Raw genomic sequence first — 18411 nt, 5'->3', positions numbered from 1 at the left:
CCCAATTGGATTTTAATTCAAATTTTGGGTTCTCCCGGAGTGGTTAGGCCACTTCTAAATTGGGTCCCGTCAGGATGTCGCCAGTAAATGTTGCTAACTTTGGTTGGCTCTTAATTCGTTGCCCGTTGTATCTTTACTTAATTTGCTTTGTTTCTATAACCTTTGCTCTAGAGTCGCGAGGTATCTTTATGATACCGCCACGAGGTTCAAGTTCAAGTACTGATCAATAACTCAATGCACCAATTAGTAAGATTCAATCAAAACACATTTATTATACACAGTAAATCACTACTCATGCATAAAACTCTACTTTCTAGGCTATCTCTATCACTAAAAGGCCTATACTTAGCTTCGGAACTGGCCTACCAGGTCAGGGGAACAAATGGCCTTTCGTTCGATTCTGAGTCTGCAGGATTGAAAAGCTGGTATGGACTGGTAGCTAGGAGCGCCTATCTCATAGCGTGCGTTGACTGGAGACTTACTTGGTTGTTGCGGCAGCTAGGCAGGTCACGGTCAAGGGTTGGTTCGCGTTGCTGAGTGACCCTGCCAAGAAGGACGATTTGAACTTGGGGACTCTACTTTATAGTCCCCAGGGGCTTCACGCCCCTTCGGGGCGGACCCGTATCTGGTTCCAAGTGATTGGACTACGTTCCGATCACTTGGATCGATTTCTCCAATACCGGAGTTGTTCCCTGATCGCTGGGCGGTCCCCGAGTGTCCGTTGGCCTTCCTTTGTCTTGGCTCCTGCTGGCGCCGAGGAGTCTGGCTTGGCCTTATTCACCTTACATGTTTCAATTGTACCCGGGGATCGCTCATTAATATGCAGATGGCTGAGTTTCAGTGCTGTCTGGGCTTTTGCAAGTTCTAATACACAGGATTTTTGCACTTTCTAGTTTTTGCCTGTGTTGGCTGAATTTCCCTGTAGTCTTTGCGGATCTCCATTTTAAGTCGGGAAATGGCCAACCGAGGTGGCTACAACACAAAAATAGGTGGAAAGGCAAGCGGTGAGGATTAAACAAAGAGTCTACAGAGGGATATAGACAGGCTAGGTGAGTGGGCAAAAACTTGGCAGATGGAATATAATGTAGGAAAATGTGGAGTTATGCACTTTGGTAGAAAGAATAAAAGAGCTGAATATTATTTAAATTGAGAAAGACTTCAGAAAACCCCAGCATAGAGGAATTTGGGGGTCCTCGTGTATAAATCACAAAAATTTGGCATGCAAGGTAATTCGAAAGGCAAAAGGAATGTTGGCCTATATTTCAAAGGGCATGGAGCATAAAAATAGCGAAATCCTGTTAAAACTATACAGGGCACTAGTTCGACCACACCTGGAATACTGTGAACAGTTTTGGCCCCTTATCTAAGGAAAGAAACGCTGGCATTGGAGGTAGTCCAGAGAAGGTTCACTAGATTGATCCTGGGAATGGAGAGATTTTCTTATGAGGAGATGTTAAATAAATTGGGCCTGTAATAATTGGAGTTTAAAATAATGAGAGATGATCTTATTGAGATATGTAGGATTCTCAGGGCGCTTGACAGGGTAGATGCTGAGAGGATGTTTTCTCCTGTGGCAGAATCTAGGACCAGAAGGCATAATCTCAGAGTAAGGGGTCACACATTTAAGATGGAGATGAGGTGGAATTTCCTCTCTCGGAGGGTAGTAAACCTGCAGAATTCTTTACCAAAGAGTTCTGTTGAGGCTGGGTCATTAATATGTTCAAGGCTGAGACAGACAAATTTTTAATCGGCAAGGGATTGAAGGATCATGGGAAAAAGGTGGGAAAGTGGAGTTGAGGATTATATCAGATCAGCCATGATCGCATTAAATGATGGAACAAACTTGATGGGTCGAATGGCCTACTTCTGCTCCTACATCTTATGCTCTTGTGGTCTAAAAGTAATAGAAGGTATGTTAAGCCTGTTTAAAACACTGGTTTGGTCTCAACTGAAGTATTGCATCCAGTTCTGGGCAGCACATTTCAGGAAGGATATGAAGGCATTAGAGAGGGTGCAAAAAAAACTTCATGAGATGAGAGACTTCAGTTACATTGAGTTCTCCCACGGTCAACATCCTGGGTTTATCGTACGATGACCAATAGCGGTAATCAATATTAACCAGAATATTGTGGCTGTTAGAACAGGTCAGAGGCTGGGAATTCTGTGGCAGTTACCTTATCTCCTGATTCTCCAAAACTAGTCCACCATCTCCAAGACACTTGTCAAGATTGTGATGGAACACTCTCCACTTGCCTGGATGAGTGCAGCTCCTACAACACTCAAGAAGCTCAACATCATCAAGGAACAAATAGCCCACTTGGTTGGCACCCTTTCACCACAGTCAACATTCACTCCCTGCACCACTGATGCACAATGTTGCAGAAAATCATCAAGTATCCTTTGACTGCATTTTCCAAACCTGCAGCCTCTACCAACTAGAAGGCACAAAAGTATCAGATGCATGGGAACACCATCACCTGCAAGTTCTCCTCCAAACTACACACAATCCTGACTTGAAACTATATCGTCATTGCTTCACTGTCGCTGAGTCAAAATCCAGGAACTCCCTCCCTAACAGCACTATGGATGTACCCACACCACATGGACTGCAGCGGTTCAAGAAGGTGGCTCACTAACCAAGGGCAATTATGGAAAGACAACAGTTGCTGGTCCAGTCGGCGATGCCCACAGGGTACCAGCACGAAGCCGGAGTGCTCCACACAGCTCAGACGCCGATACGCGGCCCTGCACTGCCGGTGCGCGTCCGTGCATGCGCTTGGTGGCCGTCTCCACGCCGGCGCATGCGTGTGGTGGCCGTTTCCATGCCAGTGTCGTGCAACATGGCGGAGCCCTACAGCAGGCCCGTGCGGTAGGAGGTCGGGCATCTCCAGATTGCGGGCGCCCGCCGCTGGGTTACCACCGATCGCGGGCCTGAACGCCGTGGAGGCCCCCACCTGGAGTCTGATCCCCCCACCCCCCACTAGGACAGCCACCGCGGACGCAGGTCCGAGCTCCCGCCGGGTGGTACCATGCCGGCGGGACTCGGTGGAACTTGGTGGGAATTCGGCCGGTCGACCACGGAGAATCACCGTGGTGGCCTCTTTCAGCAGCCTCTGACCGGCGCAGCGTCGACCGCGTGGGCGTGATTGGCACCGATTCTCCGCGCGTCCTGGCGTCGGAGCGGCGTGGCGGGAATTTACGGCCTCAACGCCGATTCTCCGACCCAGCGTGGGCTCGGAGAATCCCGGCCCAAATGGTTTGATTCCAAAATCCAAGCCACATCATTTGGACTGTTATATATGCCTTGCATTCACTGAAGCTCAGTGATATTCCTCCCTTTCATCATGAAAGTTAATCATCAAAGGGTGTCCAACCCAAGATACTGTCAATAATAATCTAGAATGGAGGAACAAGTTTAAGGAAATATCCTGAAAAAGCTTGAAGCCTGGGCTTTTCAGATTGTATCATTTTCCAGCTAACCTTGGAACTAGGGAACCTCAGTGATAGTTCCACAAAGTCATCTGTAAATTTGATAATATTGGGAATTGTTCCTGATCGCATTAAGAAATGGTGCAAATAGTGTAGAACTCTAAGATACACCTGAAGGGTTCCACCCATCACTCCTCCACAAGCAGTGCCTTGCCCATTTCCCATCTCTGCCAATCTGCCATTAATGCCCTTTACAAAGTCAGGTAGTTTAAATTGGACTTAACTGAACTTGTTTTACAGGCAGAAGAAAAGTCCAATTTAAGGAGCCAACCTCCCATGCTCATACTGCATTGTCTCTTTTTTTCTTTTAACACTATTTCTTCTTCCATTCTATATTTTATTTTCTTATCACCTTCCCTTCGGTCTCTGCACTCTCACTTCCTTGCTATATTTTATATTTTCTTCCTTTATATGTACTATGACCCTTTTCATTGTTTATATGTCCTTTTCCATTTTTGTTATGTGCGACACTAACTTATTTTCCTTTTTGATTCACTTTCTTACATAGAAGTTGTATCTTCAACAAGCATTTGCAACAGCATTATTGAGAATGGCCTAGTTCTTACATGGTAGGGAATTCCACTCTCAGGGTAAAGAGGTAGTTTTTTGAATTCCCAATTTGATTCCTTTCTGACTATTTTATATTAATGGTCTCTGATTTAGGCATTTCCCCACAAGTGGTTTATTTCTATGTTGACCCTGTCAAAGTTTTGTATAACTTTAAAGATGTCCATTGTCTCTCATCAGCTTTCCCTTTTCAGGTCCTGACTTTTCCACCTTTCCTGATAGGTGTAACCTTCCAGTTCTGGTATCATCCTTGTAAGTCTTTTCTTCACCCTCCCCAGTACCTCAATATTAATTTTTCTTACATGGTAAGTAGAATTGTGCACAGTACTGCAAGTGTGGTCTCTTGGGTACCACTACCCCCGCTTTCTGTCTTGTCACCAGTACGTTATAATTTCTACTATTTGCCCCATGACTTCTCATGCTCTGAATTTATTAATTTGTCTGTTATGTGATATCTAATCAAATGCCTTTTGGAAATAAATGTTGATGTACTACATCACCCTAGTTTACTCTTTTGTACTTCTTCAAAGAATTCAATGATGTTGGTCAAGCATGACTTTACCTTTTGAAATTGACGTTGACCACGAGTTGTAATAAGTTTGAGTTCTAGATATTTTTTGAATTTGTCTTTCAGTATCCTATCCATTATTGATTCATTCTTTCTCCTATTTTACTTGTTTCTCTCTCTATCTCCATTTCTTTTCACATTCTACTATTTTTCTCAATCACATCTACTTTTCTTCCCCTCTTCCTTTTCTCTTTGCTGCATTCCTCCCTCCCTCTCTATATATTCTAATTAGATGGGTGGGGTGGGGGGAGGTGAAGAGGAGGAAAGAGACGGCAGGACATGAAGAAATGCTCACGGAAGACCAAAAGATATTGGGGCAGATAGAGGGCTGGTAAAGTGGCTGAAACCCAACAAGAGTGTGTTGAGGAAAAATGGAAAGACACCAAGAAAAAGACCCAAAACGCTACACAACATGGGCAGTAGGAGGGCCCCAGACAAACACCTAATTCTTCGACCAATATTTAGAAATAGTGCTTAGCTGATCCATTCCTTATTGTGGTCCTTGCTCATCTCTATTGCTGTCCGACTTCTCCGTACTTAGAAACTCTCTTTTTTTAGTTACTAATGCTTTTTGAGCTTCAACAATTGTAATTTATCAATGTAAATTTGCACTTTAAATTTGGAAATGTTAACACAAATTCCCACCTTTGATTCAGGGAGATCCAGAAAATTTAATTAGTGCTTTGCTTATATTTTAAAATCTTTCCTTAAGGATTCAGGATGTATCCTGTTTAGTTCAGTAACATTATAAGACCTTATTGTTGCTTCCATTTGTTATCAATTTCCAAAACAGTTTAGCCACTGATAGAATTCTGCAAATATATGCATATTGCGTGAAGAATAAATTTACCTGCCTTTGTATCTCTACCAGAAATGACTTGAATCCCCAAATTTAGTGAGACAGCAGACTTTTTAGACAAAATACTTGAGTTAAATTACAAATGTGATTGCCCCAGTGGGATTGGAGAGTTCATTGTGCCAGGAGAGCAAGACTCTGCTTTACACGGTTTAATAATCTACCATAAAGTTGCTGATATACTCAGTCTGCTATAAAATCCAGTATACCAGAACAGAAAAATGGAAAGACATGCATACTTTTTTTTAAAACTTGCATTTTTGTTTTGCAAGTTTGAAGTAAAAAAAAAAAGGAAAATACCTTTCTTCGAAAGATGATACTGGACAATAAAGAATGTATTATTTTCCTTGTGAATAAGATGTAACAGAAAGAAATGGATCAACTTGTTGGATTCTGAGGAATTCACTCTGAACTCTGTTCATTGCCAGTACAATTCTATTCCTGGACACGTTTGATATATCAACTTAATATCACAAGTGACTTTTGTTCCGCTCACAATAATAAAACAAAAGTCAGGTAATTGACAATGCATTTTGCATTAATTCAGTGGAATTTCCAACCTTGTCTTCATCATCAAGATACCCAGAGGAACGACGGACAGTTGAAGCAACGTCTCCAGGCATAGACAAATCGGCAAGCAGGTTTGACACTTGAGACCTAGAACGCTGACGAATCGAGGACCTGCAGATATATAGTGATTTTTAATACAATTATATTGTCCAATATGCACTTTAAAACAACAAGAGGTTCAATTTGTTCAATTGGCAAGTCTTAAGGAAGGACGTGGTTTCTCTATTTATGATTATCATTGCCTTTTTACATGATTACGTTTTGAAGAATTTAATCAAATTGTTTAATCTAAACAAAGTTAAAGACTAATTAAGTGCAATTGTGCTTCAAGAATTAAATCAAAACATGCATCTGGGTGAAATTATTCCTGATGTATAGACGGTCTATAAATGGGGATTACAGAAACGTACTTGCTTGAATACATTATAATGCTAAACGTAATGCACAACCGAGGAGTCATCCCTTAGGATGTTGTCTTATCTGCTAGACAGCTACTTAATTTAAAGTAGAATTACCCATAAAAAGGCACTCTTGAAGGCTGGATATATTGAAGAATTACAGTGTGTACAAGATCTAATCCTATATATGAAAGGGCAGAGGTGAAAGGTGGAATGGATCCTTAAATGAGTATAAATATCCCAAAGATTGGAAACCACTGATGGGTCTCAGCATAGCTTGAGACTTTTAATGGACAAAACATTCAGTGTAGAATGGATACTCCACTTCAGAGCAATATACTATTATTTACCATGGTCCACTGCCACCTTCCCCAAGATATACTCCAAGAAGTGGTGGTAACTTAAGGCGGAAAGAAGGAAAATCCTCTGGGATCTGGTGGGAGTGGAAGAGGGAAAACTTCAATAAGTGCTGGAACTACTCAGTAAGTCAGGCTGAGGGAATCAGAGTTAACGGGCTGTATTCTCTGCCGTATTGGGAACTTCGCTCCCAGCAGTGAGTGACGAAGAATCCAGCGTCGATCCCGTTCCAGTGCTCCAGTCCCCTGCTGGTGTTGGGATCGAGGTTTGCGTCCCGCGTCAGCGGGAGGATACAAATGATCATTAAGACCCATTTGCATCCTATTATAGGGCCGGGCACCATATTCTCCGGGCCCTTGTGATTCTCTGGTCCTCTGGGACAGGAATCATGTGGGCAAGAATTGATGCAGGTCTAAACAACCATGTACCTAACGCGGTGGAACTCACGATGGGCCAAGGTGGTAACATTTGAAGGGAGTTGTCTCTAAAACCCCTCAGAAGGTCACCCTCCCCCCCACAGCATAAACCCTGTCCACCCCACCCCAACCAGATCCCCCACCACTCTGCCAGAGACCCCCTAATTAAAGAGACCCCCCAGAGACCCCTAATTAAAGAGCTCCCCCACCAAAGACCTCCCAAAAGAGAACCCCTCTCTGGAAGTCTCGCAAAGAGAGAGACGCCTATCTGGAAGCCCCCAGAAGAGAGACGACTATCTGAACCCCCCACACCCCAGAAGAGAGACCATTCACAGGATGGCAGTTCTTCCCAGAGGAAGCACCACCTGTCAATTCCTGAAAAGACAAAACAGTCAGCTGGGTTTAAACTCCCTCTGATCTTTGATCTGCAAGCATTTCATTCATTTCTCTGTGAAATTGCTTTCACTAGGCTGTGATTGAAAGCTTCCACCCACACACAGCTGTCTGCATTGTTCCATTCATCTCTCTTCACGGTTCAGTGACTTTGAAGTAGTTAACTGTGAAACTAACCGCAACGTTGATAAACATCAAGCTTTGATTGACAGCTCCTGGATCACATCAAAGAGAGTTATTGTTTTCTGTCACTCAAGCCTGATGTCATGAGAATGTCGCTTTAAGAAATGTTTGGCTGCTCATGTTACTGCAGTGATGTCAGAGTGTGGGTGGAGCTGAGCTCTCGTTCTGCTTTTTAGTTTCACTTTGAGAAAAGCTTGGGTGTGTCTGTATTTTTGGTTTTGTTTAGCAGTTTGTGCAGCTGAAGTCAGACTAAGCAGCTGTACTGTTGATCTCTGCCATGAAGGACTATTTCTTAATCATTTGGTGAATTCAGATTTATAAATGTTTTCAGTATTGAATGTAAACCCTGATGTGCTCCTGTTCAAAGGTTTGTTAAGTCTTCTGGGTGAAAAGGACAGCATACAGATTACTTAGTGTTGTATTCTTTGGGGGGTGTATTTGATTTACTGGTTGCTAAGATGTTCACTTTGTTTTAGAAAGGTTAACTTGAGTTCATAGAATAAACATTGTTTTGTTTTAAAAGATACTTTTCCATTTCTGCTGTACCACACCTGTAGAGTGGGCCGTGTGCTCCCCATACCACAATCTATTAAAAGTTGTGGGTCAGGTGAACTCCATGATACACTTTGGGGTTCTCTAAACCCTGGCCCATAACAATTGGGGGCTCAAGGGGGATAAAAGTATATCTATTGGATTGGCTTAGTGAACTTAAAGACAGTGAGGGGTGAGCATATTGTGGTTGCTTTTCAGGTGTGGCACTTTAGTTAAAGTGGGGAGTGTGTTGTGGACAATGGCTCTTTCAGAGGCTCAGAAGTTTTTCGGGGTGGAGACGGTCACACACAGTACCTTATGGACAGAGACTAAAAGCAGACTGTTAGATTTGGCAAAAACATTGCAGTTAACATTACCTGACAAAATGCGAAAAGATGAAGTAATTATGGCGGTGGCTAAGCATTTAAAGTTGCCTGAGATACAGTTTGACTCATTGGAAATGGCAAAAATTCAGTTGCAAATTAAACAAATGGAACATGAGAAATAATTAAAGCAGCTTGAATACGAAAGAGAGAGAGCGGAAAGAGAAAGAGAGAGAGAGGAAAAAGAAAAGGACAGAGGAAGAAAGGAGAAAAGAAAGAATAGCAGAACAAAAAGAAAGAGAAAGGGTGATACAGATCAGGGAAAAAGATAAAGAGAGAGAGTTTGAACTTCAAAAAATGGCCATGAAACATGACAGTCAGTTAAAATTGGAAGATGTAAAGGGAAATGTACAGTTGGTGTGATGAGGATAGTGAGAAAGAGCGTCAAAGGCGAAGGCTTGGTGGGAATCTATTTAAATATGTCCAATCATTGCCAAGGTTTGATGAGAAGGAGGTGGAAGCCTTTTTCATTTCATTTGAGAAGGTAGCTAAACAAAGGAAATGACCACAGGACATATGGGTATTACTGATTCAAACAAAGCTGGTAGGTAGAGCTAGTGAAGTGTTTGCATCACTACCGGAGGACGTATCTGGGACGTATGAGGAGGTGAAAAAATCCATCTCAGGTGCATATGAACTAGTGCCTGAAGACTACAGACAAAGGTTTAGATATTTAAGGAAAGAATTTGGTCAAACATACATGGAGTTTGAAAGGATCAAACAGAGTAATTTTGATAGATGGATAGGGCTTTGAAAATAGATCAAACGTATGAAGCTCTCAGAGAAATTATACTTTTGGACGAGTTTAAAAATTCAGTTCCTGATATAGTGAGAACTCATGTGGAAGAACAGAGGGTTAAAACTGCGAGATTAGCAGCCAAAATGGTAGATGATTCTGAATTAGTTCATAAATCAAAGCTTGGTTTCCGACATCAGTTTCAGCCTGTGAGGGATAGAAACTGGGGACATGAGAAATACTCAAGTGGTAAAGGTAAAGGTGATCTGATGGGAGATAATAAGGAGAGTGTACCTCAGATTAAAAAAGAAATCCAGGAGGGTGGAAAAGAAATGAAAAGTTTCAAATGTTTTCACTGTAATAAACTAGGCCATGTAAAGTCACAGTGTTGGTGGTTGAAGAAAAGCACTGGGAAGGCTGATGTGGTAAAACAGGATAAGACAGTGGCGTGTGTTAAAGTGGTAAAGGAAAGCCCAAGTGAAGCGAAGGAAGTGTAAAAGATTGTACAGCCTGATCAAGAGGTGATTGATCAGAAGGTGCCAGATTTCTTTAAAGAATTTACTTGTGTGGGTAAAGTTTACTCATGTGTATCAGGAGGAGCAGGTAAAGAAGTCACAATTTTAATAGATATGGGAGCTAGTCAATCTTTAATGGTAAGAGATGAGGAGTCATGTAGTTTGGGAAGAATGTTGCCAGAAAAGGTGGTAATATGTGGAATTCAGGTTGAGAGGAGTAGTGTTCAATTATATATGGTAAGGTTGGAAAGTCCAGTAAAGAGTGGTGAAGTGGTAGTAGGAGTAATAAAGAAACTATCTTGTCCAGGAATACAGTTTATCTTGGGTAATGATGTAGCTGGATCGCAAGTGGGAGTGATGCCTACTGTGATTGATCAGCCAGTGGAAAATCAGACAACTGAAGTGTTGACGGACGAATATCCTAGGATTTTTCCAGATTATGTGGTAACAAGGTCGCAAAGTCACAGGTTAAGACAAGAGGAGAAATCAAAGAGTGAAGATGACGTTGAAGTGCAATTGTCAGAAACGATTTTTGATCAGATGGTTGAAAAAGAACAAGAACAGGTGGAGGATGAGGCGGATATTTTTAGGAAAATTGGCGGAGTTGCAAGAGAAAGATATAGAAATAAAACGGATTTATCAGAAAGCATACATGGAAGAGGAATCTGCGTGTATACCAGAGTGTTATTTCCATAAAAGTAATGTCATGATGAGACAATAGAGACCTTTACATATGCAGGCGGATGAAAAGTGGGCAGAAGTTCATCAAGTAGTATTGCCGGTAGGGTATAGAAAGGAGGTGTTGCGAGTTGCACATGAGGTACCAGTGGGAGGTCATTTGGGGATAAGGAAAACTTAAGCTAAAATCCAGAAACATTTTTATTGGCCTGGACTACATAAAGATGTAGTTACATTTTGTCAATCATGTCACACATGTCACGTGATAGGGAAACCTCACGCAATGATAAAACCAGCGTCCTTAATACCCATTCCAGCATTTGAGGAACCTTTTACAAGGGTCCTAATTGATTTCATAGGACCGCTTCCGAAAACGAAAAGTGGGAATCAATATCTTTTGACTATAATGGATGTGTCTACTAGGTTTCCAGAGGCCATTCCAGTACGTAATATTACAGCTAAAAAGATTGTGGAGGAATTACTTAAATTCTTTACTAGATATGGACTACCCACAGAAATATAATCGGATCAAGGATCAAATTTTACCTCAAGGTTATTCAAAGAAATTATGGATAGCTTAGGAATAAAACAATTTAAATCAACTGTGTACCATCCAGAATCGCAGGGAGCATTAGAAAGGTGGCATCAGACATTAAAGAAACTGTTGAGGGCTTATTGTCAAGATTATCCAGAGGATTGGGATAAAGGAATTCCATTCGTACTGTTTGCAATTAGGGATGCACCTAATGAGTCAACCAAATTTAGTCCTTTTGAATTAATTTTTGGTCATGAGGTAAGAGCACCACTTAAATTGATTAAGGAAAAATTGGTGAGTGAGAAATCGGAAATTACATTATTGGATTACGTGTCAAATTTTAGGGAACGATTAAATAGAGCAGGTGAATTGGCTAGACAACATTTAAAAGGTGCACAAAATGTGATGAAACGGGTAGCAGACAAGAAATCCAAAGTTCGTCGTTTTGCCAGTGGGAATAAAGTTTTAGTGTTGTTAGCAGTAGTAGATGATCCTGTAAAAGCAAGAGACTCTGTGATCAGATTGAACTAAAGTACCTGACTTTAAAGAAAAACTCCGAGGCTTAGAGCAATGACGGATCGTGCAGACACCTTCTTGTTCAAAGAGACTGTCAATCGAGACGGATTTCAGTTGGAGGAAGAAGAACGTAAAAAAATGGACTATTATTATACCTGTTTGCGTGTGTTGTTTTTTGCAACGATAAAGTATATTTATTGTGTGCATTTCTTAAAGGATGGTGAAAAGGTGAAAAATGAAACCATCTTGAAGTTGATGGTTTTTTTTGGGGGGGGGAGGTGTCATGAGAATGTGGCTTTAAGAAATGTTTGGCTGCTCATGTTACTGCAGTGATGTCAGAGTGTGGGTAGAGCTGAGCTCTCGTTCTGCTTTTTAGTTTCACTTTGAGAAAAGCTTGGGTGTGTCTGTATTTTTGGTTTTGTTTAGCAATGTGTCGCAGCTGAAGTCAGACAAAGCAGCTGCACTGATGGTCTCTGCCATGAAGGACTATTTCTTAATCATTTGGTGAATTCAGATTTATAAATGTTTTCAGTATTGAATGTAAACCCTGATGTGCTCCTGTTCAAAGGTTTGTTAAGTCTTCTGGGTGAAAAGGACAGCATACAGATTACTTAGTGTTGTATTCTTTGGGGGGTGTATTTGATTTACTGGTTGCTAAGATGTTCACTTTGTTTTAGAAAGGTTAACTTGAGTTCATAGAAAAAACATTGTTTTGTTGAAAAAAATACTTTTCCATTTCTGCTGTACCACACCTGTAGAGTGGTCCGTGTGCTCCCCATACCACAATCTATTAAAAGTTGTGGGTCAGGTGAACTCCATGATACACTTTGGGGTTCTCTAAACCCTGGCCCATAACACCGAAGGGAGATGAATGAAAATGCAAACAATAGAGTGTGTGTGGAAGCTGTAAATCACAGCTGAGGGAAAGCAATTTCACAGAGAGATGAATGAAAAGCTTGCAGATCAAAGATCTGAAGGGCTTTAAACCCAGCTGACTAATCTCCTCTTTCCTGGAATTTACAGGTGTTTCTTCCTCTAGGTAGGCATTTTTGAACTTTTTTAAAGTTTCCCTCATCCACACTATAGTTCACGTCACCTCAGAGGTTTCGTGAATCAGAGTCCTTTAAAAGCTGACCTGACCCCATCAAAAGTGCAGAGGACTAGGACATGCTTAGCCTCACAATGGAACTTGTCAGGTCGGGAGTACAGGGCACAGATTCTGCCCCGAATCAGCTCACACCCTTAAATAGCACTGTTCAAAAACGTAAACCCTGGGAATGGGGATCATGATGTCTTTCTTCCCATATCTATGTGGGTTTCCTCTGGATGCTCTGGTTTCCTCCCACAGTTAGGTGGATTGTATATGCTAAATTGCCCCTAGTTGGGGTAACGGGGGTAGGGTGGGGTTAGGGCATGGGTATGGTGCTCTTTCAGAGGGTCAGTGCAGAGTCGATGGGCTGATTGTCCCCCTCCTGCACAGTAAGGTGTCTATGATTTCAGTATCCGAGCCCGGACGCCATTTCTATCCCTCCACAGAGACTCCCCACTCAGGAAATTAATGGCCACGCTGCGCCCGAAAAGCAGCTCGTCACAGGACAGCATGGCTGATACAAGCCTGTCTGGTACTGCCAAGGTGCCCAGGTGGCACTTGCAGATGTGAGGGGCACTGGCAGGGTGCCAGGTAGGCACTGCCAAAGTGCCAAACTGGCATTTTTTGCACGGGGCCGGGGGGTGCCCTGTGGGGGTGTTGGGAGCAGGCCTGGGCACCCTCCCAGAGTGCGTTAGGAATTGGAAGGGGGTCGGGGTTGCTTCGGGGGCCTTGGCGATTGTGACGCCAAATTAAATCTCTCGCTACACTGAGGCGTTCCAGCAAGAGGAGCTCCTCAGTGCACAAAACGGGACTATGTGTTGCCTCGGCCGTGTGTTCCCTGTTGAGGCCCCTTAGCAAACGCGAGTCGCATTTTATAGCCTTGTGTTTGGGAAACACACTGCTAAACGTGCTCGCTTTGGGATTTTGTTCCCATTTAGTTAAATCGCGCCCATGATCTCTGTTTCTCTAAAGATGCTGCCTTATTTGCTAAGTATTTTGACTTTTTTCTTTTGGTTTTATTTCAGATTTCTTGTACCTGCAGTATTTTGTTCTTCTATTAGAAGGAAAGCTTTGTTGGGATGATAGAATGGCAGTAGGCCTTACCGGCCAATTGGCTTGCCATGAGGGACTCGACTGCAATATGTTTTTCTCATATTTGGCATTGCAAGATTTCGGCCGACACCCGAGACAAAAACCTGAAAGCAATTACTAAGTTTGGTTTAGCCATTTACCTTGGTGGATTATGAAAGCTTATTTAGGTTGCAAGGCAACCATATGGATAGTTGGCACTCAAGAATATGAGCTACAATATGAGAGTTGAAATAATCTAGAGTAGGAAGATTAGAAAAGATCGATAAAACTTAATATGTCCTAAAATGGCAATCTGGCCCCTTTTAAATTATACTGGAAATAGCCTTCCCTTGGTGCGCACTTACTTAATAACAAGACAAATCTTGATCCAAGGGCGGAATTCTCTGGAAAAATGTCTAAGTGTGGATCTGAGTGGGAATTGCCAGAAGATTCCCGGCGCTCGGCCCAACGAGGCCGGCAACACAATTCAACTTTAATTGGTCCACTTAATGAAGCCTCATGGGCTTCTCGTCACAAATGAAGGCTCGCCACATGATTCACCGGGACCACACTTGCCGGCTCCCCACTAACAAGGTCAAGCAGCACTTAAGCAGCACTTGCTCAGCCAACCCCAGCCAGCTCACAACCATGGCGCCGAGGAGACCAGCCCCGAGATTTGGAGATGCTAACCTGGGAGGCTGCTAGACGGTATGGAGACCAGGAGGGTTGGCCTGTTCCGAGAGTCCTGGAGAGTCAGCCACAAGGCAGCAAGCGCTGCCTGGGACGAAGTGGCGGCAGCTGTCAGCTCAGGGACTGTGACCAAGAGGACTGACCTTCAGTGCCGAATAAAGGTAAATGACCTACACTGGGCAGCACAAATGAGTAGACACCAACACCCCCACTGCCTCCCCCCCGCACCCAAGGGAGCATCCACCCCCAACTCTCCAGGCAATCACCAGCCCTTCCTCCGCTCCTTCTCCGTTAACCCCCTCAAACCTCTTTTTCACACCCCCTCTCCCCACCACTGTGAACCACGCATGTGGCTAACGATGCCCTCTGTGTCTCCTCAGGAAATGCTCTCCCATAATCATCAGGAGAGGGCCCAGACTGGCAGAGGGTTGCAAGATATAAAAATCCTCATTTCCTTCGAGGAGCATGCCCTGGAGGTGACTGGGTTGCCGTGGACAGAGCGGTCACCAACATGGAGGCTGGCGGACGCCGCAGAGGTGAGGAACCACCGTGCTCCACCGGAGGACCTGTCACATGAGTAGTGATTGGCTTCCTGACTGACCCATCCCTCCCACTGACCACATGTCCATTCTCCTGCAGGTCCTCCAGCTGATGGCGCCGACCCACCCTGGGTGGCCCCCTCTTCTGACTCCGAGGACGACACCTGTGCTCTCCTTGGAACCAGAGAACCCCAGGGTGTTCGGATGTTGCGTGTATGGTCTTGCCTCCTGCAGTGTTTAAGCACAGTGTCCAGCCATCAAGATGTGATTGGGATGCTAGGCAATGACCCCACATGCTACATGGCCCACCCACCCATGGGAATCCACTTGCCTGGTGTGAAGTGCTCACGTAACCACGATTGCAAATTCCCAACTAGAAATAGCCTTCAGCCGCACAGCCAGAGGCATCGGCAGTCGGTGGGGGTTATGGGCGGTCGGTGGGATGGACGGGCAGGGCCAAGGGTTGCCCCAGGAACAGGTACACACAATTCAGGGGTTGGCATGGCAGTGCCGTGAGCAGTTGCCCCCTGGTTGTCCGCCCCAGCGCAGCCTCCCACCCCCCCATGGTGATCCACCCCTGTGGAGGGTCCCCACCCCCAGCCGAAGGCCCTCCACCTGCCACCGAGCACTGGGGTGGCAAGCCCAGAGTCCCTGGGCTCTTTGCCTGTGAGCAAAGATGGCTAGTCACCTCCTCGGCTTCCCACAAAAGCCCTTCCAACAGGTTCACATTTTTCAAAAGGAGTACTAATCGGTGCCAGCGTGAGCACTTGCTGGAGAGACCACTGGATGACAGAATATGGGGCAGCTCCTGTTAATTGTATGGAAATGGGGCTTCAGTGATGATAATTGGTTTCTCGCCATCCCGATTACGCCTATGGGAGTGGGCCGGTTGCATTGCAGACTGTTTGGCGCCTGGCTCGGATCTCGTTTCTCGCTCTCCCGCTAATCATCAGCCTCGTTATGCTTGAGCGAGAGTGCAGCGAGGCCCCCAAGATCTCCATAGTGCAGCATTTGCTTCTTACCGTAAACTTGCTTGATAGCTCCCTCTTCTGAAAGACTGTTGCTTTTCAATTCTTGGTTCTTCAACTGGGCAGTTTGCTGCCACTAAGAAATGAGCAAATGTGGAAAGTAAGCAAAATGTTTCTGGCATTCATTATATAATTAATCGATGAGCATTTTGTTTTAAGCAGAATATTTGAAGTGGTAAAGTTTCTCACTTTGCCGTGCTTTTTCATTGAGAGCTTTGTCGCCCTGGCTTTGCAGGGTTACCAAAGTGAAATAAACTCCTTTTCTTTCAAGTAGTTCTGCATGTTTTCCCTGTTCCACAGCTCTTCCATGCTCAAAACCAATGATCACATCAGCATTCCTTACTGTGGATAAACGATGAGCGATGGAGATTGTTGTCCGACCCAACCGAACCTTTGCACAAAAATAATTTCATCATGCTTCAGAAATGTTGAATTTAATGTCTTTAAACATGATAATGAAATTTACTTAGTTACTTCATTAACTAAATTATATAGGACAAAAGATGGGTAGTAAAACAATAATGCAATACAACAATAAGAATAACAGCAACAACATTAATCATTTATACAGGCCTTTAAAGTTGGAAAATATCCAAAGGAGCTTCTTAAAGGGGTAAAGCTAAACATGCAGCAAACCCAGGAATGAAAATGAGGAAAGGTCACCAAAAACTTGGTTAAAGAGATAGATTTCCAGGGAGAGCCAGGGATATAGAGGAAGGCAGGTTTAAGAAGAAAAAAAATAATGGAAGTGGAATTTAGACAGATGAAAGCACCACCGCTAAAGATAGGATGAAGGCAAGGATGTGTGCTGAAGAGGGATGCAATAAAGGCCAGCATCACAGGACTGGGGAACCCCTGGGGAGGTTGGGAAATTGAAGGAGGTTTCAGAGGATATGTGCCAACTGTTTTTTTGTAATGGAAACACACCTTGTCCAATGCATGTTGAACAACCGCCTCACTCTCGTTGTCCAGTGCTGACGTTGCCATGTCCAGCAACAGAATTTTGGGGTTTCTCACAAGAGCTCGAGCAATGGCAATACGCTGCTTTTGTCCTCCACTCATTTGACCCCCCCCTTCACCCACAAGGGTGTTAAATTTCTGAAAAAGAAATTAGTACGTATGAGCAAGTCGAGGAAGAAGGGAGTGTGGTAGTATGCATTAGGGGTCATGTGGGACTGTGAAGCCGTGATGTCATTGGCTGACAGATCCCGGGTCCTGGTTGGCTGTTGACCTCTAGCTCCGCCCTGAAGGCGGAGTATAAGAACCAGGTGTTCTCCCCCGCAGGCCAGTCTGCTACTGAACTGCGGGGAACAAGTCACGCTTAAAAAAGCCTCATCGACTTCATCTCTATTCGTCTCTCGTGAGTCTTTGTGCGCTACAGGGAGTTAACACATTATCAATTCTATTTGTCACTATGGCTCCAATTGTGCATGGCCTGATGAACAGAAAATCCCCTCTGTTGGACAACTGTAAGAATCCAATGTGGAGCGATTTAGAATCAACCTGGCTAATTTCTATTTAAGTGTGGTGTACAGCACAAAACTGCCAGGGGAGTTAGGAAAAATGGCACAACTGTGCAGCAAGTTTTTGGGAATACCGGATTTGAGAATAACAAGACCTTGTGCCAAAAGTTGGAAAATTGTGTCCCCACTCTTAACACCCTACATTTGGAAGAACACAATACATTCAGCAAAAATTACATTTTACTTTTTGTTTCTAGAGCACGGCACACTATTCAAATATCCTGTGGAATCAAAGATATCTTGGCTATTCCCAAAAATATAAAAAGGAACTAATACAAGGGGTGGGATTCTCCATTTGGCGACGGTGAAATCGGGTTCGGCGATCGGGCGGAGAATACCCGATTCCGACCAAATCGGGGGCGGCACCGCTTTTGTGATGCTCCGCCTCCTCCAAAACGGCATACTCGGAGAATACGCCGCACGCCGTATCGATGGCCTCAGGACATTGCCTGTGGCCCACCTCACGATGCTCTGCCCCAACTGGCCGTGTTCCCGAAGGCGTCGCTCGCATGTGGTCACATTTGTCTGGAACTCGGCACGGTGGCTGCGGATTCAGTCCAGCACCGCCGCAGTCGGGGGACGTCCGATCCGCGGGCAGGGGCGACTTTGCCAGGGACTGGGAGCACTGTTGGGGGGATGGTCCGGGGTGCGCGAGCCGGCCAAGGGGAGAAGTACTATTGTGCAGGCCTGGTCCGTGAGCAGCTGGTGCCATGTTGCACAGCGTGGCTGCTGCAGGCTGCCGCCGTGCGCATGCGTGGTCACAGACCCGGCAATTCTCC

General features: G+C 44.3%; 1 protein-coding gene across 4 annotated transcripts in view; it reads right to left on the bottom strand.

Annotated features, from left to right (window-relative positions):
- The window catches only part of LOC140389431 (bile salt export pump-like), a 155297-nt gene that overhangs the window by 59495 nt on the left and 77391 nt on the right, over positions 1 to 18411 (bottom strand). For all 4 annotated transcript variants that reach the window (XM_072473575.1, XM_072473581.1, XM_072473588.1 and 1 more), the window contains 4 exons: positions 17037 to 17207; positions 16299 to 16500; positions 16104 to 16185; positions 6041 to 6161 (listed from right to left, as the gene is read on the bottom strand). In XM_072473575.1, the coding sequence (XP_072329676.1) occupies positions 6041 to 6161; positions 16104 to 16185; positions 16299 to 16500; positions 17037 to 17207 (576 nt within the window). The remainder of the gene's footprint in view (positions 1 to 6040; positions 6162 to 16103; positions 16186 to 16298; positions 16501 to 17036; positions 17208 to 18411) is intronic.

This window comes from Scyliorhinus torazame, chromosome 2, assembly GCF_047496885.1.
Source record: "Scyliorhinus torazame isolate Kashiwa2021f chromosome 2, sScyTor2.1, whole genome shotgun sequence".
In the NCBI taxonomy this organism is placed as follows: domain Eukaryota; kingdom Metazoa; phylum Chordata; class Chondrichthyes; order Carcharhiniformes; family Scyliorhinidae; genus Scyliorhinus; species Scyliorhinus torazame.
Note: the sequence above shows the minus strand (reverse complement) of the source record. Positions and strands in the feature narration are given on the sequence as shown.